Raw genomic sequence first — 24,337 nt, forward strand, 5'->3', positions numbered from 1 at the left:
AGAAGCCTGATGTATATTTACACTCCTTTCCTGGCTGATTTGCTGTTTTTTCCATTAATCTTTCAGTGTAGTCACTCCAAATTTTTTTCCATGAGCATCCTGAGGGGCAGGAAAGCACAGGACAGTGGTGGATGAGAGTGAACTCCTATCTCTCTGAGGTTTGGGCTGAGTTATCTCATGGTGAAGAGAGTGTAGAGCAGCCTTGATTTCAACGGTAGCTGTTTGCAGGGAGACTCTTCAGTGCTATGGGTGTCGGTTGCTTGGGGAGCCTTGTTGTTGGGTCCCCTTTCAGCTACTGTCTCCGCTGAATTTCATAGGTCTCTGAATTTGGTGACCCTATGTATTGGGCAGCTCAGTCCAGTCACCTCCACTATAAACCTAGCAAATACTGATTCACCAGCTAGCCTGATACTTGCTTCTGAACCTCTCAAATTGTGTGTAGGAATTAGCACCTTAATCCTGTTGACGTTTTGTGGGTGAGGAAAAAAAACAGGGCTACCTCATGGCAAGGGAGGGCCTGGAAATTACAAACACTGAGTTATTATTAGCAGCTGAAAAGATAGCCAATGTTTCTACAGCTTAGCGAGAGACTGAGAGCCTTGATCCGGCCAGCTCTTGTTCAGTGTCGGGCCTTTCTGGAAAGAAAAACAAAGTGGCAGATCTGTGGGGAGTGTAGACGACATGCTTGATGTTGAGCCTGGAGACATGTTTCACAGCATCCTTGTGCAGCCTCCCAGGGAAGGCTATTATTCCTGTGGGATCAGAGCTGTGCTCTTGGCTGGCCCAGGACACAGCCAGCAGCTGAAGTGATTGCCGGTTTGAGGGAGGTGACACAGTTCGGTTTGTGTGGTGCCACTCGTGTTGACATTGTGTTGAGGCCGATAAGGTTTTGCAGTGGGGAACTGGTGACAAAGGTGTGTGTTTCCAGTGAGTAGTGCTTTGTGAGCATAACCTGGAGCTTGTCAGTAAGCAGGAAAGTGGAACTAGAGCAGACCCTATGATGCAGTGGCCAAATTTATGAAAAAGGCTGTTGTTATAGAAGAAATTTTTTACAGTAATCATCTGATGGGAGAAGGAATAAATTTGTTTCCCTTCAAGTGTGTCAAGTAAGTGCTAAGTATAGACACTTGACTAGGAAACCCAGGTAATGTATTTAAGGATCTGTCTCCCCTGTTACACTTTGGCCTGTGTTCAGCTGCAGTAGCACTGGGAGTTTGACCTGAGGATGGGACACGACATCAACATGGCTTTGACTTGCTATGAGGCCATGGAAAAATTGCTTGGGCAGAGGTTTGCGAAAGCCCCATCCACAGTTGTGAAGATCACAGCTTTGACCTCCTTGGGCCATAATTTTTCTTTCTTCCCAAAGAGCTGTGCTTCCTTGGCAATATGGGAACAGTCAGGAATGTTGGGATTGCGTTGCTCCACACTTTGCTCTTCATTCAGCCCTGTCTTGTTAGTTTAGATCCACATAGGCTGTGCAGGTCTCGGCTGGTTGCTGCATGTCTGGGATTCTGTTCTCCACCAGAGGGGGATATTAGAGCATTTACACAGTTCCGGGATTGCTGGATCCCTGATCAGAACTAGGGCTTGTCCGCTGGGTGCCTAAAAATCCTGGACATAGCTGCTCTTCACATATTCAGAATGGTCTTTGGGTGTTCTGTGAACCTTGTGTTAGCCATGCCCACCACAAACCTGGAAGTACAGCCACCACACTACACCACGTTACATGCAGTGTGTGCAGTCTCACTGGAAAGCTGTGCTGCCCTTTGCTAACATGGTCATACAGCTGTTGGTACTTGGGAGAACATGTTTGGGGCCCACTTTGTTTCTTTATGGTTCTGTGCTGTATCTCATAGGCCTGTATCATAAAAGCTACCCAAGAATATCTAGTTGTTGGAAAAAATCTGTGTGCACTGGTAGAAATTAATTACTTCATTGCTAGTGGTTCATCCTTGTGTTTCACTGGAAGTTTTTTGTTCTGCTTTTTCCCAACAGCTTCTGAGCACAGGTTGTTTGGATATGGAGAGAGTGACTGTAATATATCAGCAAGCACTGACACAATTCTTGACTAAACGCAACAGTGCCCTTACAATCTCCATGTTCCATGATCTCTTCAGACGCTTCCCGGTAAGTGTTGCTGGCTGTGTAGTATGTTGTCTTCTGCTGGCTCCAAAGTACAGTTGTCATTCTGGGGAAAGTAGGAAGAGAAGCCTCTGCTTCATTATGGGCTTTGAAAACTGCTGTAAGGTTTCCCAGGATCTTCAGTTGCTCAGACTCTTAATACTACGTGTTTTGATAGCAGTGCTGCAGAAGGCCAGGATCTCATTTATGGTTTGGACTGGGATACTGCATGGAGAATGTAGATGAACAGAAGGCTGCTCTTTAAAGCATAGCCTAAGAAGTGCTAATTTTTTACTAGTATTCAGTGCAACACAGATGAGCGAGATTTGCACAAAGACGGAGGGGGCCAGCTTGTTTAAACAGCTAATGTAGCTCCTGTCCAGCTTTGCTCTGACCACATGCTCAGTTTCTCAGTTTTTCTTCCAAGAAGGCTGTAGAGCATAGAGTCTAGCTGGAACCTAATCTGCAAGCCGTCTGTTCAGTCAGTGTCTGAAATGTTTGAGGATTTCCTGCAAACTTGACCTATGCCTGGAGCTGGTTTTCGCTATGAGGACAGCCAGTTTTTAAGAAACCAGCCTTGGGTCTGAATGTCATACAGTTCTTCAGGGATTTTTAGGTCAGAGTGAGGTAGAGACAGCTGCCAGAAGCCCTTTCTCAAAGGCTTCAACGTTTTAGAACTGGTATCTATTGGAATTGGAGGGTGGGAGGAGGCATAGGCTTGTGTGACTGGGGGAAGATGCTTTCAGACTTCTGAGGGATCCATCCAGGAGAGAATTCCTTTGCATAGCAGGTTTCTTAGGACCACAATGCCACCTACATAAGTTAGTGAAATAGGGGGAAGAGAAGGGTTGTGTGCTGCTGACATGGACAGCAAGCTTAAGATCCCATCTGCAGGTTTGTAGAGCCTGTGGATGTCATGTGACTGTTCCTTGCAGAAATGTCTTTTAAAATCACCTACACATCTTTTAAATACCTCCCAGGATGGTGACTCAACCACTTTCCTGGGCAGCCTGTTCCATTGCTTGATGACCATTTCAGTGAAGAAACTTTTCCTAATATCCAATCTAAACCTCCCCTGGTGCAACTTGAGGCTGTTTCCTCTCATCCTATCGCTTGTTACTTGGGAGAAGAGACCAACCCCCATTTTGCTACAGCCTCCTTTCAGATAGTTGCAGAGCACAAGAAGGTCTCTTTTGAGCCTCCTTTTCTCCAGGCTGAACACCCCCAGTGCCCTCAGCTGTTCCTGGTCAGACTTGTGCTCCAGCCCCTTCCCCAGCTCCGTTGCCCATCTCTGGATGCGCTCCAGCACCTCAGTGTCTGTCTTGGAGTGAGGGACCCAAAACTGACACAGTATTTGAGGTGTGACCTCACCAGTGCCAAGTACAGGGGGACAATCGCTGCCCTGGTCCTGCTGGCCGCAGTATTTCAGGTACCAGCCAGGATGCTACTGGCCTCCTTGGCCAGCTGGGCACACTGCTGGCTCATGTCCAGCTGCTGTCAGGCAACACCCCCAGGTCCTTTTCTCAGGTGGCTTTCCAGCCACTCTTCCCCAAGCCCGTAGGGTTGTGTAGGGTTGTTGTGACCCAGCTGCAGGACCTGCACTGAGCCTTGGCCCATCGATCCAGCCTGTCCAGATGCCTCTGCAGAGCCTTCCTACCTGCAAGCAGACCAGCACTCCCGCCCAACTCGCTGTCTGCAGTCTTACTGAGGGTGCACTCGATCTCCTTGTCCAGATCATTGCACCCCTTTTATAAAACAAAGGTAATGATATACAGAAGATACTGGCCTGTTTAAAGCTGGGGTTTGCCCACTTGATAGAGCTATCTTTTCTTTTTGTAGGTTTCCTTCCCCCCAGAAAGAAACCATTTAAGGTGCAGTGGTTGGAATATGTCAGTGAACTGTGCAGCAAACTGCTGTCCGTGCTTTGTTAGGGCCAGATCACCCAGTGCCTGACAGATGGCATTAGAGGTATGCCCATAAGGTATTTTCAATCCAGATACTTCCTCATTTCTTTTGCCCCTAGATTTGGAAGTATTTTGCCTATAAACAAAGAAATCGGTGGGTTAGGGCAGAGCAGAGGTTCATCAAGTTTTTCTGACAATTGCCCCTCCTCTAGAAAGGTTGTTTAGGTCAAGACTTACTGCAGGTGACAACTTTAACCTGTCTCCAGGGAGGCTTTCCTCCTGACAGAGTTGGTTCTGGCCCCTTCAGCAGGCAGGTTTGGATCTTTCCCCAAGCTCTGACGATCTCCAGTCTAACTCAGCATATTCTCCTTTGCCTCTGGGACTGTTCCTCTACACAAAGTGAACTGCCTACGTAAAGTATCAGGCAGATGCAGACTTAAATCAAGAACCAGGCAGAACACAGGAGGTGAAATCTTTGCCTGATTTTTCAGAGTTAAGCATTTTGCTGCTGATTCTGTTGTGATTAAGATTTCATTCGGTGCTGGTGTGAGCAAAGCTGTTAACTTCCAAATAAGCTGTTGCTGATTTCTGGGCACTTTTCTTTCTTGTGGCAGTTTCTTCTTACTCAAGAAGCTGTGTAAAATACAGACTGTTTTGCTTGGAAAAACAAACCTGTCTGTCAGCAAACCACTAATAGGAGACTGGGTCTTTCTTTCTTACAGATCATGTGTAAGCCATTGGTAGATACTCTTGTCAAGTTTATCACAGCGGGAGCCAGGCAACATCAGCAGGTAAGGAGGAAAGCAAACAAACGAAGCAGTATTAAACAGTCGATTGGAGAAGCCACTTAATCACAGCAGCTCAGGTGATGCTTAATATGCTCATTCCTACCTTTAGGGCTGCCCAGTTTTGAGAAATGGGCTTCCAGAGAGGAGAGGTTTTGCAAATACAGCCTTGCTGCTTCAGGTCTGTGACTGAAGTTGTGAAAGTAGCTTGTGTATTTACAGGCACAGGGGTTCTTTGGTAGCATCTTGTTTAAAAACTGCCTGCGGCTTTCAGGGTTGAGGCCTGATTGTTGTAGGGCTTGCCTTCAGTCACTTATTCCTTGATTACTTTCTTATGGGTAAGATGTTCCTCTGTATTAATGTAGCATGTTGTAATCCTTGCCTCCTAACGCTAACTCCAGGTTGGCTTCTTGAGTCTGTTCTGCGCCTTGCCAGCTGTCCTGCATTTTCTGGGCCATGTGCTTCTGTGTCTAGTTTAAAACCACCTGTACTATAGATCAGATTTTTGATGGTTGATTGCCTGTGCCTGACTGACACAAAATTAGTGGAGCCTTATCAATAAAACATTGCAGGGTGAGTGCACAGCTCACTGTTGCATGAGCAGAGAATGAGGCCCGTCTGGATTTTCACTGCAGCATGGACTGTAGTGCGAGTTAATAACCAAAACCCCTTTAGGCCAGTAGCACTGTCTCTCAAACTTTCCCACCCCTTAGCTGTAACATGTAGCATGTGTCCCCTGCAGAAATGCATCCTAGATTGACCTTTCTGTTTCATAAATAGCTGTTTTATTGTTTCTGATCTTTGGAGGAAGCGTGAAGGTATGTGTTTACAGGAAGGCTGCTTTACCTTGTCAGTGTAAATTGCATTTCAGGCTCTTCTACCCAAAAGAAATGGCTCTGATTCAAAGAACAACAACAACAACAAAAAAGTGAATTAAGCTATTAGTAATTTTAGTGGATAGAAATAAGGATGTGTCACACAAATAACAAACAAATTAATTGTAAGGCACATACTTGATCCCACCCTCAAGAAACCAGAACAGCATCCCAAGCAGACAGCTTCTTTATATGGGTATCTGCTTCCCCACAGGGAATAATACTGTCCTTCTTTCAGGGCTTCCAGTTATCTGCTCAAGCTTTGTTTCCAGTGCCTGTTTATCTGTAGGTGGGAGGAGTAGGGGAGGACGTGCAGTGTGCTGTGTGTGGGAGACTGGATAGAGAACACGGATATACTACTGTTTAAACAAAGGCAACATGGAGAGTAAGCTGTGTAAAGCCTGTGGAGTTTGGAGTTGCAGCTCTAAGTTTTTTGCACACTGCTTCCTTTTCAGGAATTCTGTCTTCCCCTCATCAAATGTCAGATTTGCCAGGTTTTCAATTAAATTTTCCCACTGATTCTCAATGCAGATGTGCTTCAGTGGTATCTTGGGGGTAGGGGGCAAGCTAGGTGGGTGTATGTGGCAAAGTGATGTTGTGGGTGAAGCAGGGGGATACCTTCTCTGGAGTCTCTGCAGCTCCTGGCAGCCTCTGGGGGAGTGAAGTGGAGAGGCTCAGCTACCAAAAGGGCTGTCCTAACTCAGAGTCCTGAAGACGCCAAAGGTCTTCTGATAATTTGGCCACCCCTCATGGTTTAGAGGCAAGTGGAGTAGTCATCCATGTTCAGCCCTGAATATTGGCTTCTAGTCATTAAACTAACTTAGTCCCAGAGACATGAGGCTTAATTTCCCTTCTAACGCTCCTGCTATTAATGCTGATCGTTCTGGCTATGCCTGCTGCATCTGTATGAACAGCTAATCCCACTGTGATTTTGACATCTTGGCTTTGCAGATCCCTTTGGCAGGGAGTCCTCGGGGCTGTGCTGGCTGGGGAGAGCCGTGCTCTGCACGGGAAGGTGGAGGCTCGCAGCTCTGGCCAGGTGTCTTGTGTTGGCCTGGCAATGAACCCTGGGGATCTGGCACAGCAGGGCTGCTGGCCGCTGCTATCCCAGCCAGCCTTGGGGAGACCCTTCCCAAGGGGGTAGGAGAAGCGCATGTACCTTCAGGTTGGGCTTTTGGGTAGTTTTGAACAAAAGGAAAAGTCGTTCATGAGGAGGATGCAGGAGGGCATGTTTCTTCCTCATCATCCCAAATACCTGGGAGTTTGTGAGAGCAGCATGGATGTAGGGAGTCTGTTTCATCTCTCTTCTCAGCTGCACTGGTCCCTGAGTTTTCTTAAGGTCTTTAAGGGAAGATCTTACGGTCACTGGCATACATGTCCAGCTTTTACTTCAGGGGTCTCTGCTCTTGCTGGGGCCTCTGGTGGGAAGTCAAACTTGATCACTAAGTGACCTGGTTGAAGCTGCGGCATGTTTCCCTCTGTGCTTGGTAAGTCACACAGTGTACAGCAAAGCCTGCACCTTCCTGGGCTCCTGTCAAGAAACAGCAAACCCAAAATGTATGTGAAATGTTGTTCCTGTGCCTTCTGTTATGGGCTGTTGCAGGTCTGTCAAACTCAATTTCTGGGCAGCTGTAACTGAGAGGAAATGCAGGAGCTGTTCAAATGCTGCTCAGCTAGTGCTGCCTTGGAGAGGAGCAGTCTGGCCTCTCCAGCCCCAGCCATTTGCCCTGACCCTGGGAAGCTTGCTGTCTGTCTGGTGCCCGAGTGTTCGTGCAGTTATATTGGAGAATGGACTTGAGGATAATTTGACTGAAAACTTAGTTTCCTCTTGGACACATTTCCCCCTGCCCTTTTGCTGTGTTAAAATTAATTTTGATCAATTCACTGGTTTTGTTCAGGGCGCAGGGACACTCAGTTCAGGGCCAGGAGTGACAGGGTGAAAGCTATGATTTATTTCATCAAACGGCAGTGTTTGTTAACATGAAATTATGGCTCCGTGAAGTGAGTACGAGAATATTGGAAAGCAGAGTTTGTATAGACTGTTGGCTGTAGCTGATGACTTGGGGAACTGGGTCTTGCATTGCTGCAGCCTCTGTGCGTCCTGTCTCCCTCAGTTGCTCACCTCTAAAAGCCAGAGAATATCAAACCCTCAGCAGCAGCGTTATGTCTGTGAAGACAGAGGTGTTTGTAGCTATCTGATGCCTTTCTGGGAGGTGCCTTTCTCTGGCAGGTGTGACTGCTGTAGAGAAGGGTCCTTTGGAGATATCCAAAGGCAGGTGCATCAGAGGGTGCACCTTGATGCAAAGCTTAGCAGAAGAAAAGGCAGCTTTAGAACAAAAACCTCAGATACTGTGACTGACATCAAGTCAGCCCTTTTCCTCTTGACACTGTTCCTACATGCCTAAAGCATCAGTAAGGTTGTTCACCTCCATGTTGAAGTAATTTGTGCGATAAAACAAACAGCACTTTGAGAGGTGAGAGCTCTTAAGGAAGTTTTAAACGTGGCTCACAGTGGTTGGGTTGGTAGGTTTTCCTAGCTGAAAGCACAACCTGTATAACAAGTTTCAAACTGGAAAGGTGAATTTGCAATGGTCTTACTGAGACTGAACTTGGAACCAAAGCTTGTACCTGTGGCCAAGTTCTATTCCTCTGATGTTACTCCTGGAGCATGGATGCCTGCAGGAGACAGTAATACAGCAGTTTCCCTGGAAAAGGAAACAGCTGGAGAGAATGGTGTAATTTGTGAGCGGGGGAACAAAGGGCCAGGGATGCTTGAGCCGGGGTGGGGGCCTGTCATCCCACCTTGAATTCACTTAGGACCTGTTTAAACCTATACATCAGAAAGATACAAGATGAAGATGTGACAGTGGATCTGCAGAAACACCTTGTTTCAGGCAGTTCACGCATCTGAACTGGACTCCTCACCTTTTGTGAGACCACACTGACTGCAGGACACTATGAGCTGCGCTGTGACTGGCAGCTGGTGCTTTGAATGTTCAGTGTTACCGGTTGGCTGGCCTATTTTTCATTTCTTGAAGTGTGGAGCTAAAGACAACTGCTGTCCCAAAGGTGCCTGTGTGCAAGTTAAAATGCTTCAGGCTTTTAAAAAATGAACATGCTAATGTTTGGATGTCTTTAATTTATTGAACTGAGAAATCTGGTGGGTTTTGCTGTGGTTTGGTTTTATGGTTTGGTTTTTTTGTGCTTTTTTTTTTTTTTTTTTACTACAGTAGCAGTTGGGATCTTTTAGATAAACTCTTGTTGATCCTTAATTTCCCATATGTATAAGTTAAACCAACATATAACTTAAAGCTGTGCTGTCTTCTCAGAATGTGGTCTGCCTGATGTCTGTGGATGATGTGTTCTTTACGCTGTTGTCTACTGTAGAAAGAAGTGAATAGAAACTATATGAAATCACTAGATTGTAAGCAGCTATGGTGAAGCTTTTCAAGAGGACTTCAGTGTGTGAGAAGCGCTACAAATTGAAGTAAAAAAGAATGAAGGCAGTAAAGAATGGAATTTTTTGGGTAGTCTAATCCAGCTTGTTGGATGCAGTTCTGAGGTCTGGGGTCCTTGAAATCAGTCATCCTACCTGTGACTGTGTACTTCTGGAATGGCCAGCAGAAGTGTCTGCAGTGGCAGGAAAACGGGACCAGTGCACACATCACAATCTTTTTGTACATATAGGGAGATTTGCTAGCTTTCTCTTACCAACAGGGTGTTTACACTTGAGTAAAGTATAGCTAACATTTCTAGAATCCAGTACCTACATGCATACATATGTGTGCTTTAAGTAGGCTGGGAAAAAATGACAGCTAGGGATATAGTCTTCAGTGGTAAGACTGGTATGGAAAACAACAAGTCATCAAAAATGGAGCTTCTGTTGTACCGTTGAGTTGTCCTAGTGCTAATGAATTGTGTTAAACTGATCATCCCATTGGCACAGATGATCCCATTGGCAGCGCAAAGCCTTGCGGTCAGCCAGGCAGAATGTGTGTGGTGCTAACAGGTGGGGGAGGCTTGTGCTGTTCTGTTGACTAAGGATGTTGCTTTCAGTCTGATGTCTTCCACAAGCACTAAACACATTCTCTCAAATTCTGTTTAGAAAAAAATCTGTGTGAGCTTGTTCTAGCTTCCTTCTTTCTTAACACAATTTGGTCTTACTACTGCAATTGTTTTCCAGGGGACCTTGACCTTCAAATTACTTCCTTGTGCCTTGTTTCAGTGGGTGCAGTGTTGCTTTTTCAGTATGCACAAAAGGCTTGTTTTTTTGGCTTGTGCTGATGGACCGTAAACCAGGGATCAAGATGTGTTTAATTTAATGATTGTTGCATGACTCAGCTACATACCAGAACCCTCCTGAGCCTTAGGTGAGGAATGTCTTCCTAGTTTATTTTTAGCAGCATCGGTATGATGAGCTACAGTAACGTCTATCTGTAATTGTGCAGTCTTGGGCTGTGCCTCTGATGCTGTTACAGCACAACCCCCTCGGTGGTGTATTGTTAATTGTGGTGTAGTTCTTACTGCAGTGGCCCCCCACCCCGCATTCTCATAAATGCTGGGGCTGCCAAGGGGCTGGATGAGTCCGTGAACCGCTTCTACCATAAAAACTTAACTCTGTTAGTCTGAGGATCGGGTGAAGAAGGAAAATGTGTGGCTGGTTGCATTGCAGTACCCAGGCTTACTGATGATGCAGGCATCTGCAGGCAAGTGCACACTCCAAGTGCCAGCTCTGGACTGGAAACAGGCTGAAGCACGGACTCTCTGGAAGTCTGGACTGGAACAACCATGCTTTTCCCTGGGAAACCCAGCTTGTGGGCAAGTGGTATTGGAACCAGTTCAGGAAGGAAAACTAGTAAATGAAATGCCCACTGCTACCAGGAGTAAGGTGTTATCCGCATCTCGCTTGTGCTGACATTCACTTAGACAGTTTCTATTCTGTAACTTTTTCCTAGGGTTTATGCAAATGATTTGATACCTGTCCTTTGTTCTTTTCCTTTGGGGAAATACTAGGAGTGTACATTTCAACACAGTTACTAAGAGCCTTTGCAATTTTTTTTGCGCTGTGGTCACACATCAGTTTGAATACATTCCTGTCCTCTTATTTATGTTTGAAGCTATATTGATTGAGGATGTTGCAGTAGCTGGGAGCATAATGGTGCTGTATTTGTCCATAGAGTGAGTTTATTTTCTGATTTGGCTAGAACTCTGCAAAGCTGATGTAAGTGCAGAGCTTTCATGATACTAATAAAAGTCATTTTATTTAGTGTGGAGATGAGAATGGGCACTGAGACAGAGTTCAAAATGTCGTCTTATGTCATATAGATTCATTAGTATTTCAAAATGTGTTTTTATAAAGCAGTCTGTGACAAGGAACCCCTTAAGATCTATCTAATAGAGAGTGTATTTTAGGTAAGTTGCTAATTAATCTTGGTGCTTTGGCAGTCTCCCCAAAGGGATCAAACTTCTATAGACATAATTTTACAGAACTGAAGCAATTCTTTGCCAGAGCTGCCATCACTAGAAGAGTAAAATAAGATCTCAAAGTCCTGCCAAAGAGGTCCTGGCTGGTTGACAGTTATCTTTCTGTTTTATGTTCTATGTAAATATCCAAGTTAAAAAGTAATTAAACTTTAATATAGCAAGAACACTAAAAGCACTGCAAAGCATCATAAGCCAGCACCCCTCTATGTGCGTGTTTGGGAGTGTTCTTCCTCATGCTGCAATAGATGAATGGATCACTACATTAACACACCATGCCTTGCCTGCATTCTCACAGATAGTTTCCAGCAGGTGGTATAGAAAGGACTTGTTACGGAATATTTAGCATAAGCTCTTACTAATAATGAAGCAAGTTAAAGCTCCCCAGATAAGCATCAGCACCAGTTCAGTTCTACCTCCTTTGCCTCAGAAATGAGAACTGGGCTGCCGGTGCTAGCTAAGCAATAGGCTGGGACTGAAAGGTACCGTTCCTTCAAAGCATCCTCCATCCTCTCAGCAGAGGTAGGACACGCTGTGCCTGTGTCCTCCATAGAGGTGTCACTAGGGGGGGGCTTGTCTCGGGGTCCAGTTGTGGTGAGCAGACCTTCCAAGGGTAGTAACCCACAGGCAGTGACAGCTTATTGTGTGATGTAGTGTTACAGTGGCTGTTGCCTGCAGACTTCTTCCTTTGTGTCTTCCTCTGTTCAGCATGCACCCTCTCTTCAACAAAGGGAAATTATTTGCAGCTGGAAAATGCATGTCAAACTGACATGCTTTGGCTCTGGTCAGTGTCCTGCCCCTGTTCCTGTTTTTGTCTAAGGAGGTGGTCAAGGAGATCCTGTGTTTTGCAAGGTGAAGCTGAACCACGGGTGGGCTTTTGGACATTTTTGAGCTATCTCATCATGAGCCAGCAAAAGCCCTGTGACATGAACTAGCTCTAGGTATGTAAACTGTCCCTCTGAAGTTGAAGGGGAAATAGCTGAATGCTTGAGTGCTTTGCTGGGTCAGGGCCAAAGCGCTCTACATTATTGTGTGGAGATTTTTAATACCTAGACCTTTAGGATGGTTGTGGATATGGATTATTGCATCCTAACCTTTCATTTTTGAGAGCGTTTCTTGCACTGGGAGAGCTCAAAGAAACTGTCTTCCTTTGGTGAGTTGGAGGACGTTGACAGCATCTGCAAATATTCTCTGCTGTTCTGTGGAAAGATGTCTAATGCCATAGTAAAATGTAGTGTGCTCTGATGAACTGCTTTGTAAGGCGTGTTTCTTTCTCCCTTTCCTCTCACTTGTGTGAGATGGTTGGAAATTTAAAAAGTTCTCGTTAAATTTTTCAGGTCCTCCTGACTGCATTTAAGCGGAATGCTTGAAATCCCATGGCACGAGTTTTTACTTGTGTTTGCATTGAGAACTTTGTGTGCTCATGGTGTATCTCAGTTGAACAAGACACCCCTGTCACTGAGTCTACAGGGTCTCTTTGGAGCATTGTACATGTTGTTATCTGTTTATGGTTCTTTATTTTTTCTGTCATAATGGTTTTTTGGTTCTATTTCTTGGGGCCTTTTAATGGCCGCTGTGTCTTTTGCAAAAGTGTCTAGCAGATAGATGCCTGCATTGCCCACATACAAATCCATAATGATACCAGGCATTAATTGACTGGCACAGAGAAACTGCCCTTTAGCAGTCCCGGGGTTTATATTCCACCACACTTGGTGCAGCGCAAATAAACATGAAAAAGCTCCTACTTGCCTCTTTATTCTGATTGTGGAGATAGAGACTGTGTTTATTCTGCTTACTGCCATTCAGCTGATTGTGATGATCGTGTAGCAAATCCTCATTAATGGAGGAAACATTTTAATCTGTTGCTGGGAGGAAGTAAGAGAATTAAAAGGTCACATATACTTTAGTTGTTACTATAGATGTAGCTGCTGTCAAGAGCTATCCAACGGTGGGACTGATCAGTAGCTTGAACAGCCCTGCATGTCGGATGGACTCGCTGAGTTAGATACATACCATATTGCAGTTATTTTCCAAGACTGAGTAATTTTCCTAGCCTACTAAATTAAACTTGCCATCTGACACATGGGGAGTTGATAGTTTTTAAAAAGAGTGAACCACCCAAGTGTGTTCTGCTCAGCCTGACAAACATAGCCCCTTCAACAATTTGATGAGTAGGGACTTGTGTAGAGCAAATGGGAAAAGTTTGCTTGGAGGCAAGGTCATTGCCATTTATGTAATAACAGCATAACGAAAACAGGATGGGAAGAAATGTCTGGGGCTGAGATGAAATCGGTGACTGTCTCAGTCATACAGGCTGGAGTTATATTCATGCTACAAAATATTACAAAAACATTAGCATAGAATCCTGTTTTCTTGAAGTTTTCGGTAATGATTTCTGCTGTTTACAGTGGGCTGTTGGATCTTTGTTTGGAAATGAGCAACTGTGCTCGCAAGTGAAGAGGGGGCAAGTGTTTTGTTGCAGTGTCAAATGAAACGCCAACCTAGGCTGTACTTACAAGGATATTCTTAAGAGTTGGTGTAGGAAGTGGTAGGTCCCTTTTTGTTGTGGTTTAGGGGTGCAGGAGGAATGGGGTTTGGCTCTTTGTGTTTCTGCTTTCCCTTGGTGTGTATTCAAATGCCACTCTGCAGAAGTTAAAGCACAAGAAAGGAGTTTGGGTTTCTCTGCAGGATTTATCAGCTATCTCCTAGCAGAATATGGTCTCCAGCCATGTCGCTCTCCCTGAGAGCCATGTGCAGTCTGTCATGTCATGGTGCTTCTCTCAGTGGATTCTGCAAAATGGAGAGGTCTGCTGGTGAGCATGCGAATCGATGAATCTACAGAGTTCAATGCAGTACAATTTCCAACTTCTTTTTTTCGCTTAGCAGTGTTGTTCATTTCAATGTTCTAAGCTAACAATTTTACTGACGTGTGAGTACTTTTTTTTTTTTTTTGTACTGCTTGAAAGCTGAACTTCAGTAGTGGACGTTTGAGTGGATTAGAATTCTAATTTCTTATTATCTGCTTATAAATGTTCTCAAAAGATGAAAACCTTTGTCCTTGCAAAATCAAGACTGGTCTAGTGAATTGAGGACAGCAGCTAAAAGGCACACAATGCCTAGGCAACTCGAGTTTTCTCTTTTGAATGTGTACTGCTCTTAAATCTCCTAAATTATTGAATTTGACTTGAGCAAAGTCCCTTTAAATAGGCCACATTATGCAGTAACTGCCTTCTGTATAGTCTAAAGAAAATCCTATTGCATGTCTCTCCTGAATTGAAGAAAATTGTCTTTGTTTGTGCAGAGGAGACATCTGGCTTAGAAGGTGTTGTGAAGAGCAGCCAGATGAGGGAACTGGAGCAGGGACAGTTTTGGTTTTGCCAACATGTGCAAGTAACTTGAGGTGTCAGTGGAGCTTCTTGATGTTTGATAATACAGTTGTATGCGTGTAAAATAAAAATTATCAAAATGACAGCTTTGGGATAGGTTTGGTTTTTTTCAAGAGGAAAGCTAGGGTCGAGAGAAAGGATAGTGCCCCAGATGATTTTGCGAGAGGTTTCTTGATACTTGGTAATACTCCTTTGAGCCTCAGCTACTGGGGCATTCTGTGAGAATTTCTGCTTTGATTTCTTAACAAAAGGGCATTTCTGGCTCTGGTGTTTAGAGTGAGGAGTTTGGAAAAGCAAAGTGGAAATGCTCCAAAGTAAACAGGACCATATTAAGAAACTAAATTGTCTTAGGTGTTTTGTTTTAAACTGTGACTTTGTTCTTTACTTGGGAGGGAAGTATATTTAGGAGTGGAGAGGGAAATGGGCATATTTCCTGATTATTATTTTTTAATGTGGGAAGGGAGAGGCTTGGATGCATTGCACAGAATCCATTGCCGTTCTTTTCTCCTCTAGTCTCAGTATGTCAGTATGCCCTGTGGTACCAATATTCCGCCGCCCCCCCCCCCCCGTTTCAATCCTGTAACTGAGCATTACGGAAAAAGCAAGAAAACGTCAGTGCTTATGGGTGCTGATATCTGTGTTCTGCTACTGATTTAGTTCGTATTCTCATGGTTCACTTAATTATGGCAACTTTTTATTTTTCAAGAACTTAGGATAATAAGATATTGACTTTTTTTTTTTTTTTTTTGAGGGAAACATTAAGACTGATTGGCCTTTCTGATATGGTAAGTGGTTACCCCTGGGAGAAATGAATCTCTGTTCACCAAAGCAGCAGACTGATCCATGGATTGTTCTGTATTGATTGCTGTGTCCTGAGGGTCTGCCTATTGGCCTCTGGTGAAAGAGGAGCGCAAGGGTAAATAATGTCTTCCCCAGCCCTGAATGCTCACTAGCTGTATCTTTGTTGTATGCAAATGAAGTATTCAGAGCTTAATACCATCAGCCAGGCCTGGACCAGGAGTCCAGTGTGTTATTTTACATGTTCATTGTTTTGACTGCCCAAATGTCCTGCAGACCCTTCAGGAAGCCTGCCAGTGAAGCGCTGTATTTAATGTGCAGATATCCTCTGAAAAACTGCGGTGTCAAGTCTTCTCCCTCTGTGTACTGACTCATCTTTACTGCCTTTAAAATCTGGCAACACCTTATTTCTGTCACTAGTTCTTGTTAGATTGTGGTGACTGTAGGAGGGAGCTTTGATAATTTTTTAAAATTATTTTTTAATGATTTTTTCCCCCCTTCCTTTCCTAGCTGCCAACAGAACGATGCTGAAGGAAGCAGCTGTACATGTGCCCACTTGTATTGGGCACAAATGTCCTGCTGGAGTGAGCAGGCTTTCACAAATGAGTTCCTCTGGTTAGGCAAGTGGAAGATGAGGCTTTTGCTCTGACAAGAGCGTCGTCCAGAGCACTGTTTGCAGAGGAACCAAGCATGGGAAAAAAATCCACTCAGCAGCAGTGGAGAGAACATGATTTGCAGAGTCCCTGATTAAACAAATTAAATAATGATGTTTTAGGGCATGAAGAAACCGGTATGTAAGTGAATACCATATATATACCTTGGTCTGCAGGCAGGCTGCTCAAGTGTCTTGACTGCTAGTCCTGGGTTTTCTCCTGGCTCAAGTACATGTAAAAAAACCATACTGGTGTGATTGTCAGTGGAGGCAATGACTGTTTTTTTCCCTATAGGACTAAGGCTGACATAGCTCGTGTAGGTGCAGCTGCATTATATAAAGGTGGTTTCTGTGGGGTGTAGCTCATTCCATGTTTTTCAGCCAGATTGAGCGGTGGTGGTTTAAGTGCTTGTGTCTTGCAATAGCTGTTTTCATGTTGTGGAGGAGGAGGATGTGCCAGCATAGCTAATGTGATAAAACTTTTTGTAGTATAGACAAGTAAGCAGCAGCAGAATGAAGTTAACAGCCCATCTGATCGATGTGACAGCTGCTCTTCAGAGCCTTGGGAATAGTAGGAGAATTGTATAGGTTTCTTAACTTCTCATTGCTGCTGCTTAAAGCAGGATATCTGAGCCACGGGTGAAGAGGTTTGTGAATGATAATAAAAATAAAGGGGAGAGGGGAGTGAGCAGGAGGGGTAGAAGATGAAGATTTCTTCACAGTCAGTTTTTTCTCAATTGCTGTCTTCCAGGGAGCTTTGTTCTTTTCAGTAAGCCTAGCTGTAAAACCTCAAATCCAAAAAGCAGGATAGTGAGGACCAAGACTGGAATGTAGCACTGCATCCTGTGCATTTGGTTTTCCCCTACTTGCAGGTGTTGTAGCAAGCGATTTCCACTATCGCCAAGTCATTGGGGTTGAGCCTGTGTCATGGAGGTGAGAGACCCCATTTGCCTGCTGCCTAGCAGGTGATGAGCAGGTGATTGCTTTTCCATTTTTTCTGTTGCTGAGATAGTGACTGAGAAGTTGGTCCGTGCTGGGAATTACTGGCGTATGTTCCAACAGCTTAAGAGGACACACAAACCTTTGTGTTTGCAAACTACTGTTCAGCTTGTTTAGAAACCAGCTAGAGAGATGGGTGTTGGCTGTTTCAGAGGTTTAGAAATAGAAGTGGATATAAAAAACCCACAGACCCAACAGAGTTCGCTGATAATTTTTTGCACTCAAGAAGACCTAAACAGATCATCTGCATGACGATAGTCAAATGAGCAAAACGTGTCTCGTGTGTGACAATTATTTTCAAGTGCTAATAATGCAAGCTGTTGCGAGTTGTTTAAATGTTCCTGGCCGGAAAGCATCCTGCTGTATCACAGAAAACTGCTTTTTTACTAGGAACAGGTACAATCTATTTTGCATTAAACTGTTGCAGTGAGGTTGGCTTATTCTAAACCACTGAAAATTGCAAAGGCTTGATGACCTAGGTAGGATGTTCGGTGGGAGTACACTGAGTAAGATTGCCTCTGTCATCCAAAGTTGTAAAATGTAATTTAGGTGTCACTTAAATGCTTTACATGTTGTAATTAACTAGCGTTGCAAAATCTGTCTTATCCATTTGTCGCAGAAGCTTAATTTAAGCTATAAAATATCATTTGTTTTGATCACTTTTTGGCAAGGAGAATTTTGTTCCTGGGCTCATAAATCTCCTATTTTGTGGTTTTTTTGCAAGGCCAGGCAGAGGGAGGGCTAGGAGGACACTCCTTTGTGGCCCAGAGCATGGCGTTTGGTGCACAGGGAAGGTGTGGGAGCAGGGCATAGTGGTTGATGGGTGGCGGGTTCTGCTCGGTGTCTGCTGCATTATTGTGCCTTGCCTGTTTCTGGAGGCAGGAGGAAAAATTTGCAAGCCTGGAAACTGGCCTCTGGTAGGACAGCTTCTGTGCTGGCCACGTGTCCTGCCTACTTCAGACAGCAATATTGGACCTTGTCAAGGCTGGCTGAGGGAGCATCTTGATTAAGATGGATCAATAAGCTTGGAAAGCTGATTGATTAGTCTGAAGACACTGGATTGTAATAGGAAATACCAAATTCAGCTCCTGAGCCAGATGTTCATGCAGAAGAGATTTTCATGGTCTTCACTGGGCCAGCATGAGGTATCTCTGACTTTGCTTGCGGGCAGCTGCACGGCCTAGGCACCGTGCTGCGGCAGTGCTGTCATGCAGGCCTGTTTTGCCCCAGAGCTCGTCACAGGTGGCTTTCTGAGCCTGGCTGCTGCAGCGTGGTGCCCGGTGGGGCTTGGAGCTCCGCTTGAGCCTGGCGGTGTCTGTGGGCCAGGCTGAACAGAGGAGGCAGCCACGAACAGGGCGCAGGATGGGCACTCCCTGGGTCCCTTAACCAGGGGAGACAACTGGGTAAATTTGGGGTAAAAGTCTAATGTGTAATGCTGCCTGGGAGGACTGGCAGCACATTTTTAAACCTAAAGTTGGTTATGGAGATGCTCGGGTGGCCTGGCATGGGCACTTCTGCATAACTGCATGCGCCAGCCGTGTTGTCATTGCAGTCCTGCTTCTCCCAGAAGGCGCTAGTGTTTTCCACTCCGAAACCTTTTAGATAGCTGCTAAATGAGAATCTTGGCTCCACGGCTTGTGTGTGCCTTGTTTTAGCAGTGGTGAGGAAGTTAAAAATTAATTTTTGTTCTCAAAAATAGTTTTCTTAAGCCACAGCCTTATCCTCCCTTTACCTTGAATTTGAAACATCTATGGAACATTTGCTTGCATGTGTGCATGCGTGCCATGTGAAATACTGTAGTTATAGCTTGTGGATTGAGGAAAATTGCTTTGGCAAATGTTTCTTAATCGCCTCTGGTTTTCACTTTTCACATCTAAAGCCTTCAAGTAAGTTTTGTATGTTTGAATTAAAGAAACGGTGTTTGATGCTTGTTCAGTGAGGATACTTGTTAAGGATCTTGAAGGATGATTTTTCGTTTGTCCTTAACTTGGAAAGAATCCTTTTTTTCCCATCTTCTCACCACCCCCAAAGAATTTGCAGCTTGGTCCTGTTGAGGTTAACAGGTGAAACTCCAGAGTTTTAAGGTAGTCACAAGTTGAAGTTGTCTGTTAAATACCGTCATGATGGCTCTCAGCCAAGAAGGTTGTCTTGCCTGCAGTGTTGGAGTGCTGAGTCTTCTGTAATTCTGATTTTAATGTGTCAAGGAAGGTTAGGAAGCTTGCTATATATAGCATAAACAGAACTGCTGCTCCTTCTGAACAGCCTGCTGTGAACGGGGACAGGGAGCGCCATTGTTGTGGGCCTTATTCTCCTTTACCTTTCATAATTTGCCCTTTTGGATAAGCTTCTAGGCCGTACCTAACTTCAGCTCTGCCTGCCGAACTGTTATGAACCAGAATTGTAGCTTATAGGCTCAGAAATGCTCAAATGCATGAAACAAATGTGGCAGAGAAATGAAAAGCAAGCCCTGAAACTCAAGACTACTCTGTTGGAGCCTTTCTCTCCATCCCACATCCAGTGTAAACGTAAAAACAGAGTAGTTTTGTGGGAGCAGAGTTGGCAATAGATTGGCACTTGCTTCATGGCTTTGCATGCTCTTTGTTTTCTTTTTACAAAAGCTTTGACAGTAATTGGAAGAGACTTCTGCTGTGGTGCTCTGGGTATCCTGCCCTGTAGTACTAAATGACAGGTTATTTTCCTATAACCAATACTCCTGTAAGCTGGAGCTTGCTGTGGGTTTGGGGTTGGGGGAGGGTTTGGTTGGTTGTGTATTTTATTTTTTCAATATGTAACAAATGGCAGAGAGCGGAGGAATTGATTTCATAGTTTGATTATTTCTTAAAATTCAAAGCAAGCTTATTTTAGAATATCCCATATTCTTAGCATATGGTCTTTCACCTCAGCTTTCCTGGTAGTATTTGTCACAAATGCAGTATGTGATTCATGTGATTGCAGTCTCAAAGGGCTTGGGAGGTGAGAATTTCTAGAAGCGCAATTATTTTTTGCCATATCACTGTGGTGGTAGAATAGCCTTAATGCTGAGGGTTACATACTATGAGCTGCTGTTTTATAATGTGTGCTGCTGGCAGGTCAGGTTATGCTGTGCTGCTGTAATGTGTGTGCCAGAAGGGAGACATCAGTGAGTGCTCTGAAATACCAGTAACCTGTGTGGTGTGATACCACCTGTATATTTTTGTCTCCTGGACTTCCAAGAGCAGTGAAATGATAGCACTAAAGCTCCTGATGCTTTTTCAGTTCTAAAAATATATTTGAGTTGCACAAACTTGTAATTTTCCAGATAACGTTTACTTCTTGTGTATATATTACATCAAGGGAAAAAGAAGCTGGTGCCACGCTGGTGACATGCTCCATGTAGATAAAACTGTGTCCACGATGCAAAAGTGATAGGCGTAAGGTGGGGAAAAAAGTCTATCTTGGTGTCTTTGGTAAGGATTTAAAGTCCCCACTGCTTCTGTTACCTTGAGCAAGGAGGTGTCAGGTAGCTCAAATATTGTCCTGGGTCAGACCTAATGAGATGTTTCTGGCCTGCCATGTGCTTCAGGCAAACCAGTTAAATTTACCGCCTCTCTCCTGTAAGCTGGAAATGCCTTAGGGGAATTTGGAAGGGTTAATCGGCTGTAGCCTGGGAGCTACTTGGAGATCATCTGACAAAACGGCTGTGTGAAAACTCGGACTTGATGTCTGGCATGTTGCAGTGTGGACACACCTTCAGTTTCCTGCTCCTCTGATGGTGTCTGGGTGATGGGTAACTGCTGATTTCAGTGTCTTTTCTCATGGGAGTGTGTCTGTGTGGTCTTTTTTCACTTGCTTGCAAAGCCACCTGCAGCCAGCTTCCTAAAACACTGGGAACTGAGAAAAGCATTTGGTTTTGCATCAGAAACAAGAGCCTTCCTATTAACTGTGTGCTTTTCTTTGAAAAACAGCCCTGAATTTAGGTCATGCCTTCATGTCTTCAAGATTGCAAACAGGATCTCTACAGCATTGCAAAGGCTTGTTTGGTTTTGGCTTTCTCTTTCCCAACGGCAGTGACGGAAAGATGTCTTGATCTGTTGCTCTCCATCCAGCTAACCTGGATGGTGAGTCACCTGGATGGGGACTGGGGAGAGCTGCTCTTCTGCCCTACATGGCTGCTACTCCTGTGCCAGATATTTGCTTTCAACAATGAAAAGAAAATGAAAAAAATGGAGGGGGAAAAAAAAAAAAAAAAAGAAAACAGTGGCTGAATTCGTAGGGTTAATCCCTTGCTCGCTGTTTTTAATAATCAGGCTGTGTGTCTTGTCCTTTCCTGTCAATGGTAAAGGCAGGTTGTATAACCCAGCAACCCCGCCAGCTTGCACTCCTTTTTAGCATCTAAATAAGGTAGATGAGCACATCTGGGAATTACCAGCCCATCTTGGTTACTGCAGTGACTATGTTTACTATTTCAGGAAAAAATCTTGACCGTTTATACTGAATGGGATTTTGTGTAATCATTGTAGATAAGAAAGAAAGAAAGAAAGCTGACAGAAAATCACAAGGTCAGCGCCGTAGTTCATTATTGCTTGTTCTCTTCTCCCACATGGACTGATAATGACTGTTTCTGGCTCATTTAGTCATATGGTTGATAGGTATATGTGGGAGTGTATATATGTATCTACTATCTCTGCTTGAATAGACTTCACTTTTATTTATATCTTACCATTTTATGGTCTTTCTTTTCAAAAACTGACATTAAGGAGAAAATGTTTTGATTAGGCAACTGGGTGGCTCCTAGGGCGCAGGATGGGCTGCAGCCTTCTCCTCTGCCCTTAATGAAAAGCTCTAATGTGGCTGTCAGCTGCTTGTAACTCTTCTCACATGTTCTTGTTTCAGAGATTGTGCATATTGGGGGGACGACAACTTTCTCTTCTGAACTGGACTGGAATTTGGTAGCTGGGACTCTTGGGTCTTCTGCTATTTTTGTCCATTTGTGAAGTGTTGATAATACTTGGCTCTCTTGTAGGGCTGTCATGAACAGAGCAGGCTTGATTTGGCACAGAAAATGCAGTGGATTCTCTATGATATTCTTGGGAACAGTATTGTCCTGACAGCCTCCAAAATTGCCAAATGCTTGGAAGATACTTCAAAATACCAGTGGTGCTGGGGAGGGCAGGAGGGAGAGGGACAGAACTGGGTAGTTGTTGAGCTCCAGGTCTGTGTTGGATTTTGTGGGAGTACTTTCAAAACTTCAATTTGCTGCTGGTCTCTGATGTGATGGTAAAACATGTGGCTGATCCCTGTATCATGTCTAAAAGAAACATCATGAACATGTTAAGGGTAAATGATGGACTGTGAGAAATTGTGGAGGTTGATAAGTGTTCTGATGCAAAAGATTTGAAGGAGCTGGGGTGGCTTGGCTTCTCCTGAGGTGTTCTGTGTGTGGCCTTGCCTTTCAAAAGCCTCGGTGAGGAGGTAGGAATTGGTTGGTTGTGTAAGGTCAGTGCCTCCTCTAGTGAACAGGTCCCAACTGCTTCTGAGGAAGGTGTAAGAAAGCTGACAGGAATCAGACATGTGATCTGTGTATGGGGAAAGTTTCTTTTTACTACTGTGTCTTTTTCCTACTGCTCAGCAAGGAGAGGGCTTGTGTCTTTGAGCGCAAGCTTGTAAAATGCTGCCTTTTTTTTTTTTTAATGTGAATGAAAACATCTTGCATGCTTGCATTCATGTAATTTTCTTGCACACATGTATTTTCTTGCATGCATGCGCACACACACTAGAACCTCTTTCACGGAACAGAAAATAGGTAGATTTTGTGACTATTTTTTTGTTTCTAAAGGATCTTTTCGGATTACTGGTATTGTCACAGGAGCACCACCAAACGGTAGCAGTGTGTTTTCAGACGTGGCAAGTTTTGGACGCTAGCAATGGGAAGAGCCTCATTCAGGATATGACTTGAAAAGCCTCGCATTTTTTGAGGCTGTTTTTATAAAAAACGTTGAGTGTCTGGGTTGCTAAAAATAAGGTTAGTGTGATGTGTCAAGATGGGCAAGTAAGATGGCTTGTGATATCTGGAAACACTGACTAGCCCTCTAAAGCAGGTGTGAGGGGGAGGTGATCATTCACTTCCAAATGCATGGATGTTCACACCTCTGTGTCTACTTTCAGCTGCATTGTGCCCATTTATTTGAGAAGATAAACCAAGGAAAATGGATTGCAAAGGGAGAGCTGTTTCCTTGTGACCTTAGGGAAATGGTTCCTAGAGATCTGACTTGCTTTGGGTCTTCCCTTCTGCAAAGTGCTCATACTCTTAGCCCCTCTTATATTAGTAACATTAAGCATATGTTACCTGGCGAAGCTTCTGGAGGTCATGAAAGTGATTCTTCTTTGAGTGTTTAAAGTCCTTTTTGTGAGTTCTGCCAGAGACTATTCTAGAGAGCTGTTTCACGCCCTTCCAGCCAGTGATCTGACGTTTCTTAGCCCTGACAGATGAACTTGTGGCTGAAGAGCCATTGCTGAGGACTATTACGTTCCAAGGTGCTGTGGCAGCTTTGTGGTCCTGGTTGCTAGATTGTTTTCTCTGAGTACATTTACTTGTTATGCAATCTTCAGATGACATCCAGGATCCTTTTTCACATGCTGATAGATGCTGCAAGTGAGGTGTGATGGTTGCACCTCTTTCTGAAAAAGGAACTTGGTGCCCCTCCAGTGTTGGTTTGAACTTGCTGAGATGGGATGGCATCAGTGGGAGGAGTGGGAAGTGCAGTTTTTTATTAGGTTTACCCTGGGACTGGGGTTGAAGAGCTGGGTTTTAGCTTTGGTTCTGCCTCCGATTTTTCTGGCTGACTCTACTGATGTCAGTTCTTCTCACTGTGGCTATTTCACTGTGCAGTTTGCTCCAGAAAAATAGGCTATACGAGACCTACGTGTTAGTGACTGGGTCTAGAAATAGAAGAGTCACTGGCTCTATGATGAATATGATAACCTTAAACTACAGCATAGCATCATACTGGGCACTGAGCACCTTGTAATTATTTGTGTCACGTTTGCTCTCTGACTGAGATGTTCTTAAGTCAAATTTTATTTCAATCGGCAAGTAAATCTTTTTATTCTTTCAAACAAAAAAAGTTGTTCATGCTTATTACTAGATTATCATTGGGTTAAAAAACAATCAGGAAACACAGGATTGTGTTGAGTACAGCAATAGCAATGTTTTAATTACGTGGAACTCAAAACGTATTTTCTCTTTGCTTGAATCTAATATACGGGCTGGAGGCATGAAAGCTATGAGTGTGACAAAATTACTAAAGAGTGATAGCACCAGCCAGGATTCTCAGTTGACTGGGTGTTTTGACTT

The 24,337-nt window shown here is 44.2% G+C and overlaps 1 protein-coding gene across 1 annotated transcript in view; it reads left to right on the forward strand.

The window, feature by feature from the left end:
* Window positions 1–24,337, forward strand: part of MYBBP1A (MYB binding protein 1a) — a 61,659-nt gene that overhangs the window by 19,818 nt on the left and 17,504 nt on the right. The window contains exons 22-23 of the mRNA XM_055714329.1: window positions 1,999–2,130; window positions 4,751–4,819. Coding sequence (XP_055570304.1) covers window positions 1,999–2,130; window positions 4,751–4,819 — 201 coding nt within the window. The remainder of the gene's footprint in view (window positions 1–1,998; window positions 2,131–4,750; window positions 4,820–24,337) is intronic.

Source organism: Falco cherrug, chromosome 1 (genome assembly GCF_023634085.1).
Source record: "Falco cherrug isolate bFalChe1 chromosome 1, bFalChe1.pri, whole genome shotgun sequence".
Classification (NCBI taxonomy): domain Eukaryota; kingdom Metazoa; phylum Chordata; class Aves; order Falconiformes; family Falconidae; genus Falco; species Falco cherrug.